Raw genomic sequence first — 11,740 nt, forward strand, 5'->3', positions numbered from 1 at the left:
CTTATTCAGCAGGAGACAGAGGCTGCACTGTGTGAGAAGGGAATGCACTAAGTGGGACGTGCAGCAGAGCAGTCTCTGTGAACCATGATGCTTTCTGCTGTTTCCAAAATACAGGGGTGGCAAGGCTAACGAACCTGGTACCGTGAACTCCTGGGTTCTTTCTGGGATAAGACAGCCAGGTTAGACCTGTGCCGTCCCACACGCTCTAGCACCCATGGCTCGGGAGCACTTGAAATGTGGCTACTGTGGCCAAGGAACAAATTTAACATTTTATTTTATTTTTGTTAATTTCATTCTAAATTTTACAAATTGGCACTTGATTTGGTTATTGGCAAACTTCTGAGTAAGTGTGGAACAACTTGGCTATATAAAAATCTACTTCAACTAAATTTTATAAAATCTAAATACAGATCAAGTATTTCTCATAAAAAATTATTGTCTGAATTGAGATGTGCTTTAGGGGTGAAATACATATCAGATTTCGAAGGCTAGGTACTATAAACAAAAAAGAATATAAAAGATCTCACTAATTATCTTTTGTATTGTCTTACATTGATTACATGTTGAAATGTTTTGGATATATTTGATTAAATATTTTATTAAAATAAATTTCACCCGTGTCTTTTTACTCCTTTTAATGTGGCTACTGACATATTTAAAATAACATATGGTTCTCATACTTCTGTTGGAGAGCACTGGTTAACTTACTCTGTCAAATGTTCCCTAAGAAATATAGAGAATAATCTTAATCTTTTATTTCTCATGGACCAATTCAGTATCAGATATTGGAATAAGTGCTTTGTAAATGTTATCACAGTTAATCCTTATCATAATCCAGCAACATCGGGGTTATTATCACCATTTTTTTTTTTTTTTTTTTTTGCGGTACGCGGGCCTCTCACTGTTGTGGCCTCTCCCGTTGCGGAGCACAGGCTCCCGACGCGCAGGCTCAGCGGCCATGGCTCAGGGGCCCAGCCGCTCCGTGGCATGTGGGATCTTCCCGGACCGGGGCACGAGCCCGCATCCCCTGCATTGGCAGGTGGACTCTCAACCACTCAGCCACCAGGGAAGCCCGATCACCATTTTATAGATGAGAAAACCGGAGCTCAAGAGGGGCACAGTGACTTGGCCAAAATCACACAGCTGATAAATGGCAGAGAAAGATTTGAGCTCACATTTATCTTCCTTCTTTTCATTATGCCAATCTGCTCCTTCTACAAAAAGCAGGAGGAGGCCGACCAGACTGATATTTATCAAAACTGAAGTCCTGAGGTAAAAGGTACTAATAAGCAAACTGACACTGAATGCATTTATGGGGAAAAAAAGAAAGCCATGGATAATCAATTAATCTAAATAAAAATGATGTCCCACTATTAATTAATGTGAAGAATTACCTGCCTAAAAATTGCCTGGACCCTGCATATTTCACCTCTGATCAAAGGTGAAAATAGAGGTACTGCTGATTCTTGAAAGGGAAGCAATGGAGCACAATTCTAGCTCTATGTAATAAACCCAGAGTCCAACTCCTCACTCAGTGTGGGATGATCTGACCTTCTCTAAGGATATCAAGAGAATACTTAGTTCATTTGAGCTGCATGTTATTCTCTCAAAGAATCTATCAACTATCTGGCTTTAGCAATGTGCAAGTCTCATCCATTCAAGGAAAACATCCCTTGGTATTAAATCTATGTGCATACCATAGCATAATGGAACCAGCCTGAGGTGCTGAAGATAAGAGAATGATTGGCTATATGGAGAGAAATAATAAAGATAAGGGAATAGTTTTGACCATCAGAGGAATGAATCATGGGGATTAAATATAATTCATTGGTGTTACCTACACAGTAATCCTTGACTGATGTACTACCGGTCAAAAAGCCTGAAGCAGGCCTCTCAAATGGCCATTTATTTACTTGTATTTGAACCATCTTTTCTAAAGGGGATTTTACTTGGTTTTTAAACCTTCCTTAGCCAAGATCGTATCCATTTTTTCACATAAAATGGTAGAGATAATGATGCAAATAGCAATCAAGTGTTTGAATGGGAGTCAAACCAAGGGTGACTTATAAAAGGGTTATCTATTTACTTTTTTTTTTTTTTTAATTTATACTGAGAAGTCCTTGGGCTGTGTTACTTGATGAAATCCTTCACTCTCTTACCTTGACCCCTCCCTACATTCTGTACAGTTGTCGGATTCAGTACATGTCTTGCAGTTTTCACTGCATTTCCGGCAAAGATTTTTCTCTGTTAAAAAAGAAAAAGTAACAAGGTTATAAGTCAATTTTGGTCAGCTGGATTCCATCAAAGCATATGTTCTAATGTTTGCTAATGTATGCTATAGTACACATGGCCTTGAGTAGGAAACTGTAGGAAAAGCCCCAGACTCAGCATTTGCTACCACTTCTCAGCAAACCAAATACAGGTAGGAACTATATAGCATGGGGTAACACCTTAGTGATATCTACCATTTTATAGACAAGAGAACTACAGCCCACTTAATTCTTAAGTAGTTTATTGGTTTTTTTCTTCTTCCCATTCTCTTCCTCAAGCAGGGTTTCCTAACTTCCTACCATGAAAATCTCACTCATGAAGCTGGGGCACTGTCACTAGTAAGTGTTGAGAAGCAACACTACCAGCTGAGGGATGGAATGGTAGACCCCATGCTCACAGCTTTAAGGACTACTCTGACAAACTATACTAGAAAAGAGAACTTGCTTTTAAGATTGCAAGGTAAGGGTTGATTATTTCTTGCGTTGTTTAGTGTCTTAAACTTTATAGCAGCTGGAGACTTGATACCTTCTCTGAGAGGCAAGTGGATTCTAACCTCGTGTGTATGTAGACTTGAATGAAGCTTTGTCTACAGGCTTCTCTATCTGCTCTTTATTTAGCTGGTGTTCTTCAGGGTTCCACAGAGAAGCACTGCTTTAATGGATCCCTCTAAGGACCTCCTGGAAGTCCATTTCCTTTCTCAATTCTGAGCCCCTTGGCCTGAAATATGAAGTCCTTTACAATCTATGATCTCCCCCTCATAGTGTCACTGAGACTACTGGACATGGCATAGGTTCTGAAGCCAGAGGACGTAGATTTGTGCTATGCTTTTAGCATTTCCAGTGGGCAAGTTCACAGTCTCTGTTCTCCCATTTGTTAACTAAGTATTACAATAATGCCTACCTCTCAGCTTGTCTTGAGGAGTTAATGACATTATTCAAGGGAACTGTAAATATGTTGGCGGTAATTACTGCTAGTCACGATCATACATAATCACTATGTTGTATGTAAATGGACTCATTAAAGGAGGAAATTAAAACAAAAAGCAATTGCATAGAAGGAGAGAGATGCACAGACCACTTGTAACAGCAAAGTAATTGTTTAAATAGCCTTCTTTAATTATCTACCTTCCAGGCTCTGGCAAAAGAACTGGTTCTCTCAGTTATCTTTATCCTACCATATACCATCTAGAACCAAATTCCTTTTCCAAGGCTCAGCCTTCTTGAAAGAATTTTGATTTTTTTCTTCAGGGAATCCTACTTATTTCTGATCCCTTTTCTAAAAATTTGTATTGAAGCATAGTTGATTTACAATGTTGTGTTAATTACTGCTGTACAGCAAAGTGATTCAGTTATACATATATACACATTCTTTTTTATATATTCTTTTCCATTATGTTTTATCATAGGATATTGAATATAGTTCCCTGTGCTATACAGTAGGACCTTGTTGTTTATCCATTCTATATAGAAAAGCTTACATCTGCTAACCCCAACCTCCCACTCCATCGCTCCCCCTTGGCAAGCACCAGTCTGTTCTCTATGTTCCCGATTTCTGTTTCTATTTCATTGATAGGTTCAGGTTCATTTGTGTTTTATTTTAGATTCCACATATAAGTGATATCATATGGTATTTGTCTTTCTCTTTCTGACTTACTTCACTTAGCATGATATTCTCTACTTGCATCCATGTTGCTGCAAATGGCATTATTATTTTTTATGGCTCTGAGTCGTATTCCATTATGTGTGTGTGTGTGTGTGTGTGTGTGTGTGTGTGTGTGTATGTGTATGTATATATATACACACACACATCTTGATCCATTCATCTATCTATGGACATTATGTCTTGGCTATTGTGAATAGGGCTGCTATGAACATAGGGGTGCATGTATCTTTTTGAATTATAGTTTTGTCTGGATATGTGTGCAGGAGTGAGACTGCTGGATCATATGGTTGTTCTATTTTCAGTTTTCTGAGGAACCACCATACTGTCTTCCACAGTGGCTGCATCAACTTATATTCCCATTAATAGTGTAGGAGGGTTCCCTTTTCTCCACACCCTCTCCAGCATTTGTTATTTGTAGACTTTTAAATGATGGCCATTCTGATCGATGTGAGGTGGCACCTCATTGTAGTTTTGATGTGCATTTCTCTAATAACTAGCAGTGGTTGAGCATCTTTTCATTTGTCTATTGGCTATCTGTATGTCTTCCTTGGAGAAATGTCTGTTTAGCTCTTCTGCACATTTTTCGATTGGGTTATCTGTTTTTCTTGTTGTTGAGTTACATGAGCTGTTCTTATATTTTGGAAATTAAGCCCTTGTCCGTCGCATGATTTGCAAATATTTTTTCTCATTCCGTACGTCATCTTTTCATTTTGTTTATGGTTTCCTTTGCTGTGCAAAAGGTTGTAAGTTTGATAGGTCTCATTTGTTTATTTTTGTTTTTATTTCTACTGCCTTGAGAGACCAAAGAAAGCAGTGATATGATTTATGTTGGAGAATGTTTTGCCTATGATCTCTTCTAGGAGTTTTATGGTGTCATGGCTTATGTTTAAGTTTTTAAGCCATTTTGAGTTTATCTTTGTGTATGGTGTGAGAGTGTGTTCTAACTTCATTGATTTACATGCAGCTGTCTAACACTCCCAACACCACTTACTAAAGAGACCATCTTTTTCCCATTGTATATTTGTGTCTCCGTTGTCGAAGATTAATTTACTGTAGACGTGTGGCTTTATTTCTGGGCTCTCTATTCTGTTCCATTGATCCATATGTCTGCTTTGTGCCAATACCATGCTGTTTTGATTACGGTAATTGTCTGAAGTCTGGGAGGGTTATGACTCCTGCTTTGTTTTTTTCTTCAGGATTGCTTTGGCAATTCTGGGTCTTTTATGGTTTTTTATGAATTTTAGGATTATTTGTTTTAGTTCTGTGAAGAAATTCATGGGTAATTTGATAGGGATCACATTAAATCTGTAGATTGCTTTGGGTAGTATGGCCATTTTAACAATACTAATTCTTCCAATCCAAGAGCATGGAATATCTTTACATTTCTTTGAATCATCTTCACTTTCCTTTATTACATGTTTTATAGTTCTCAGCATATAAGTCTTTCACCTCCTTGGTCAGGTTTATTCCTAAATCTTTTATTTTTAGGGGTGCAATTTTGAAACATATTGGTTTTTTACATTCCCCTTCTGATATTCATTGTTGGTGTAAAGAAATGCAACTGGTTTCTGTATGTTAATCTTGTATCCTGCTACCTTGCTGAATTCGTTCATCAGTTCTAGTAGTTTTTTGTGGAGTCTCTAGGGCTTTCTATATATGTAATCATGTCATCATCATATAATGACAACTTTACCTCTTCCCTTCCAATTTGAATACCTTTTATTTCTTTTTCTTGTCTGATTGCTGTGGCTAGGACTTCCAATACTATGCTGAATAGATGAGAGTGGGCATCTCTGTCCTTCTCCAGATTTTAGCGGGGAGGCTTTCAGCTTTTCACAACTGAGTATTATCTTGGCTGTGGGTTTGTCATAAATACCTTTTATTATATTCCCACCCCCCCCCCCCCCCCACCCCTTAAAATTTTTATTTTATATTGGAGTATAGCTAATTAACAATGTTGTGTTAGTCTCCGGGGTACAGCAAAGTGATTCAGTTATACATATACATGTATCTATTCTTTTACAAATTCTTTTCCCATGTAGGTTATTACAGAATATTGAGCAGAGTTCCCTGTGCTGTACAGTAGGTCCTTGCTGGTTATCTATTTTAAATATAGCACTGTGTGCATGTCAATCCCAAACTCACACTCTATCCCTCCCCCCGCCCACCCTTCCCCCGGTAACCATAAGTTCGTTCTCTAAGTCTGTTTCTGTTCTGTAAAAAGGTTCATTTGTATCATTTTTTTAAAAAAGATTCCGCATGTAAGTGATATTGTATGATATTTGTCTTTTTCTGTCTGACTTACTTCACTCAGTATGACAATCTCCAGGTCCATCCATGTTGCTGAAAATGGAATTATTTCATTCTTTTTTATAGCCGAGTAATATTCCACTGTATATGTGTACCACAACTTCTTTATCCATTCATCTGCTGACGGACATTTAGGTTGCTTCCATGTCTTGGCTATTGTAAATAGTGCTGCAGTGAACATTGGGGTGCGTGTATCTTTTCGAAGTATGGTTTTCTCGGCATATATGCAGCAGTGGGATTGCTGGATCATGTGGTAGCTCTATTTCTAGTTTCTTAAGGAACTTCCATACTGTTCTCTACAGTGGCTGTACCAAGTTACATTCCTACCAACAGTGCAGGAGGGTTCCCTTTTCTCCGCACCCTCTCCAGCATTTATTGTTCGTAGACTTTTGGATGATGGTCATTTTGACGGGTGTGGAGTGATATCTCATGGTCGTTTTCATTCGCATTTTTCTAATTACTAGTGATGTTGAGCATCTTTTCATGTGCCTCTTGGCCATCTGTATGTCTTCTTTGGAGAAATGTCTATTTCGGTCTTCTGTGCATGTTTTGATTGGGTTGTTTGTTTTTTTCATATTGAGCTGCATGAACTGTTAATTTTGGAGGCCATTCCCTTATTGGTCACATCATTTACAGATATTTCTCCCATTCTATGGGTTGTCTTTTCAGTTTGTTTATGGTTTCCTTTGCTGCACAAAAGCTTTTGAGTTTAATTAGGTCCCATTTGTTTGTGTTTGTTTTTATTTCTGTTACTGTAGGAGATGGATCCAAAAAGATATTGCTGAGATTTATGTCAGAGTGTTCTGCCTTTGTTTTCCTCTAAGAGTTTTATAGTGTCTGGTCTTACATTCAGGTCTTTAATCCATTTGGAGTTTATTTTCGTGTACGGTGTTAGCAAGTGTTCTAATTTCATTCTTTTACATGTAGCTGTCCAGTTTTCCCAGCACCACATATTGAAGAGCCTGTCTTTTCTCCGTTGTATATTCTTGCCTCCTTTGTCAAAGATAAGGTGACCATAGGTGCGTGGGTTTATCTCAGGGTTTTCTATCCTGTTCCACTGGTCTATATTTCTGTTTTTGTGCCAGTACCATACTGTCTTGATTACTGTAGCCTTGCTGTATAGTCTGAAGTCAGAAATCCTGATTCCTCCTGCTCCGTTTCTTCTTTCTCAAGATTGCTTTGGCTCTTTGGGGTCTTTTGTCTTTCCATACAAATTGTAAAAATTTCTGTTCTAGTTTGGTGAAAAATGCCACTGGTAATTTGATAGGGGTTGCATTGAATCTGTAGATTGCCTTGGGTAGTGTAGTCATTTTGGCAATATTGATTCTTCCAATCCAAGAACATGGTATATCTTTCCATCTGTTTGTGTCATCTTCGATTTCTTTCATCAGTGTCTTATAGTTTTCTGAGTACAGGTCTTTTGCCTCCTTAGGTAGTTTTGTTCCTAGATATTTTATTCTTTTTGATGTGATGGTAAAGGGGATTGTTCCGTTAATTTATTTTTCTTATCTTTCGTTGTTAGTGTATAGAAATGCAACAGATTTCTGTGTATTAATTTTGTATCCTGCAACTTTACCGAATTCACCGATGAGCTCTAGTAGTTTTCTGGTAGCATCTTTAGGATTTTCTAGGTATGGTATCATGTCATCTGCGAACAGTGACAGTTTTACTTCTTCTCCAATTTGGATTCCTTTTATTTTTTTTTTCTTCTATGATTGCCAGGGCTAGGACTTCCAAAATTGGGTCGAATAAAAGTGGTGAGAGTGGTCATCCTTGAATTGTTCCTGATTTTAGAGGAAATGCTTTCAGCTTTTCACCACTGAGTACGATGTTAGCTGTACGGTTTGTCATACATGGCCTTTATTATGTTGAGGTAGGTTCCCTTTGTGCCTACTCTCTGGAGAGTTTTTATCAGAAATGGGTGTTGAATTTTGTCAAAAGCCTTTTCTGCATCTACTGAGATGATCTTGTGTTTTTTGTCTTTTATTTATGTGGTGCATCACATTGATTTGTGTATGTTGAACCATCCTTGTGAACTTGGGATGAATCCCACTTGGTCATGGTGTATGATCTTTTTTATGTGTTACTGGATTTGTTTTGCTAATATTTTGTTGAAAATTTTTGCATCTGTATTAATCAAAGATATCAGCCTGTAATTTTCATTTTTGGCAGTGCCTTTGTCTTTTATTGGTATCATCGTGATGGTGACTTCATAGACTATCTCTGGGAGTGTTCCCTCCTCTTCAATTTTTCTGGAAGAGTTTGAGAAGGATCGGTATTAAATTCTTCTTTGTATGTTTGGTAGAATTCACCTGTGAGGCCATCTGTCCTGGACTTTTGTTTGTAGGCAGTTTTTAGATTACAGATTCTATTGCACTTCTAGTGATCAGTCTGTTTAAATTATCTACTTCTTGATTCAATTTTGGTGAGCTCTGTGTTTCTAGAAAGTTGTCCATTTCTTCTAGGTTGTAGAACTTGTTGGCATATAATTGTTCATAGTGTTGCCTTATGATGTTTTGTATTTCTGCAACATCAGTTGTTGTGTCTCGTTTTTCATTTCTTATTTTGTTTATTTGGGTTCTCTCTCTTTTCTTCTTCACGAGCCTGGCCAGAAGTTTGTCAGTCTTGTTTATCCTTTCAGAGAACCAGCTCTTGGTTTTATTGATTTTTTTCTATTATTTTTTAATCTCTATTTTATTTATTTCCTCTCTGATCTTTATTATTTACTTCCTTCTGCTGACTTTAGATTTTATTTGTTCTTCTTTTCCTGATTCTTTTAAGTGGTAGGTTAGGTTGTTTGAGATTTTTCTTGTTTTTTGAGGAAGGTCTGTGTCAGTATGAATTTTAAGAACTGCTTTTGTTGCATCCCATAGATTTTGTATGGTTGTTTTTATTGTCATTTGTTTCAAGGTATTTTTAAATTTCCTCTTTGATTTCTTCGTTGACCCATTAGTTTTTTGTTTTTTAATTATTTACTTTTGGCTGTGTTGGGTCTTCGTTACTGCATGTGGGTTTTCTCTAGTTGCCACGAGTGGGGGCTACTCTTCATTGCGGTGTGCGGGGCTTCTCATTGTGGTGGTTTCTCTTGTTGTGCAGCCCAGGCTCTAGGCACGCAGGCTTTAGTAGGTGTAGCACACTCCGTAGTTGTGGCTCACGGGTTCTAGAGTGCAGGCTCAGTAGTTGTGGCGCACGGGCTCAGTTGCTCTGCGGCATGTGGGATCTTCCCGGACCAGGGCTCGAACCCGTGTCCCCTGCACTGGCAGGCGGATTCTTAACCACTGCGCCACCAGGGAAGTCCCGACCCATTAGATTTTTAGTAGCATGTTGTTTAGTCTCCATTTCATCATTTTTCTCTAATTTCTTTTCCTGTGGTTAATTTCATGCCACTGTGGTCAGAAAAGATGCTTGACATAATTTCTATACTGTTAAATTTGTTGAGTCTTGTTTTGTGCCCTAGGATGTAGTCAATCCTAGAGAATGTTCTATGTGTACTTGAAAATAATGTGTATTCTGGTTTTTTTGAATGTAATGTCCTGAAAATATCAATTAAGTCTAACTGTTCTATCGTATCATTTAGGATCTCGGTTGCCTTATTGATTCTCTTTCTAGAAGATCTGTCCGTTGAAGTGAGTGGGATGTTAAAGTCTCCTACTATTATTGTATTCCTGTCAGTTTCTCCTTTTATGTGTGTTAGTATTTGTTTTATGTATTTGTGTACTCCTATATTAGATGCATATATGTTGACAAGTGTTCCATCCTCTACTTGTATTGGTCCTTTTATCATTATATAGCGTCCTTCTTTATCTTTCTTTATGGCCTTTGTTTTAACGTCTATTTTGACTGATATAAGTATTGTGACCCCTGTTTTCTTGTCATTTCCATTTGCATTAAATATCTTTTCCTATCTCTTCATTTTCAGTTTATGTGTGTCCTTTGCCCTAAAGTGGATCTCTTGTAGGTGGCATATTGTAGGCTCTTGTTTTTTATCCAATCTGACACTCTGTCTTTTGATTGGAGCATTTAGTCTGTTGACATTTAAGGTAATTATTGATAGATATGTATTCACTGCCATTTTAAACCTTGTTTTCCCATTGACTTTACATTTCTTTTTTGTCCCTTTCTTTTTGTTTTTCCTTTTGTGGTTCGATAATTTTCTTTTGTATTATACTTATGTTCTCTTCTTTTTGGCTTTTGTGAATCTACTGTACATTTTTGATTTGTGCTTAGCCTGTTTTTCAAGTATGTTAACCCCTTCCTATACCTACTTGCCTTAGACTGGGAGTCATATAGGCTCAAACACATTATAGGAGGAAAAAAAATCTACATTTTTTACTCTCCTTCCCCTCATTTTATGATTTTTTTTGTGTGTTTTTTTTTTTTTTTTTTTTTTTTGTGGTCCGCGGGCCTCTCACTGCTGCAGCCTCTCCCGTTGCGGAGCACAGGCTCCGGACACGCAGGCCCAGCGGCCACGGCTCACGGGCCCAGCCGCTCCGCAGCATGCGGGATCCTCCCGGACCGGGGCACGAACCCGCGTCCCCTGCATCGGCAGGCGGATTCCCAACCACTGCGCCACCAGGGAAGCCCTCATTTTATGATTTTGATGTCTTCTTTTACATCTTCACCCTTTTGCTGTTCATTATGGTTATCATCACTTTCACAGAAATTTTTTGATTTAAAAAAAAATCTGTGTCTGGCTTATTTAAGTGATTTACTTTCCAGTTGTGATCTTCTCTTTCCTATAGAGTTTTACTTCTTTTCTATTTAGAGAAGACCTTTCAGTATTTCTTTTGGGATCAGTTTAGTACTGCTGTATTCTTTAGTTTTTGCTTGTCTGAGAAATTCTTTCTCTCTCCTTCTTTTCTAAATGATAATCTTGCTGGGTAGAGTGTGCTAGGTTGCAGATTTTTCCTTTTCAGGACTTTGAATATATCTTGCCACTCCCTTCTGGCCTGCAATGTTTCTTTAGAGAAATCAGCTGATAGCCTTATGGGGGTTCCCTTGTAATTAACTCTTTGTTTTTCTCTTGCTGCCTTTACAATCCTCTCTTTAACTTGTGCCATTTTTATTATAATATGTCTTGGTGTAGGTCTGTTTGGGCTTATCTTGTTTCGGACCCTCTGTGATTCCTGTACCTGGATATCTGTTTCTTTTTTTAGGTTTGGGAAGTTTTCAGCCAGAATTTCTTCAATTACATTTTTGATCCCCTTTTCTCTTTCTTCCCCTTCTGGAATCCCTATTATGCATAGATTGGCATGCTGTATATTATCCCATAGGTCTCTTATATTGCTTTCACTTATTTTTCTTCATTTGGCTTTCTGTCTGCTGTCCTGATTGGGTGATTTCCATTATTCTATCTTCCAGGTCACTTACTCATTCTTCTGCATTATTCATTCTGCTGTTCATGCCTTTAGCTCAGTTTTGTCTCTGCAAATGAGTTTTCTAATTTTTCTTGGTTCCTATTTATAGTTTCTAATTCATTTTTACAGTATTCTGCATT

General features: G+C 37.9%; 1 protein-coding gene across 1 annotated transcript in view; it reads right to left on the minus strand.

Moving 5' to 3' along the window:
* The window catches only part of PCSK5 (proprotein convertase subtilisin/kexin type 5), a 324,200-nt gene that overhangs the window by 8,815 nt on the left and 303,645 nt on the right, over positions 1 to 11,740 (minus strand). Inside the window, exon 17 of the mRNA XM_007450986.1 lies at positions 2,160 to 2,244. Within this exon, the coding sequence (XP_007451048.1) occupies positions 2,160 to 2,244 (85 nt within the window). The remainder of the gene's footprint in view (positions 1 to 2,159; positions 2,245 to 11,740) is intronic.

This window comes from Lipotes vexillifer, unplaced genomic scaffold, assembly GCF_000442215.2.
Source record: "Lipotes vexillifer unplaced genomic scaffold, Lipotes_vexillifer_v1.1 scaffold204, whole genome shotgun sequence".
Lineage (NCBI taxonomy): Eukaryota > Metazoa > Chordata > Mammalia > Artiodactyla > Lipotidae > Lipotes > Lipotes vexillifer.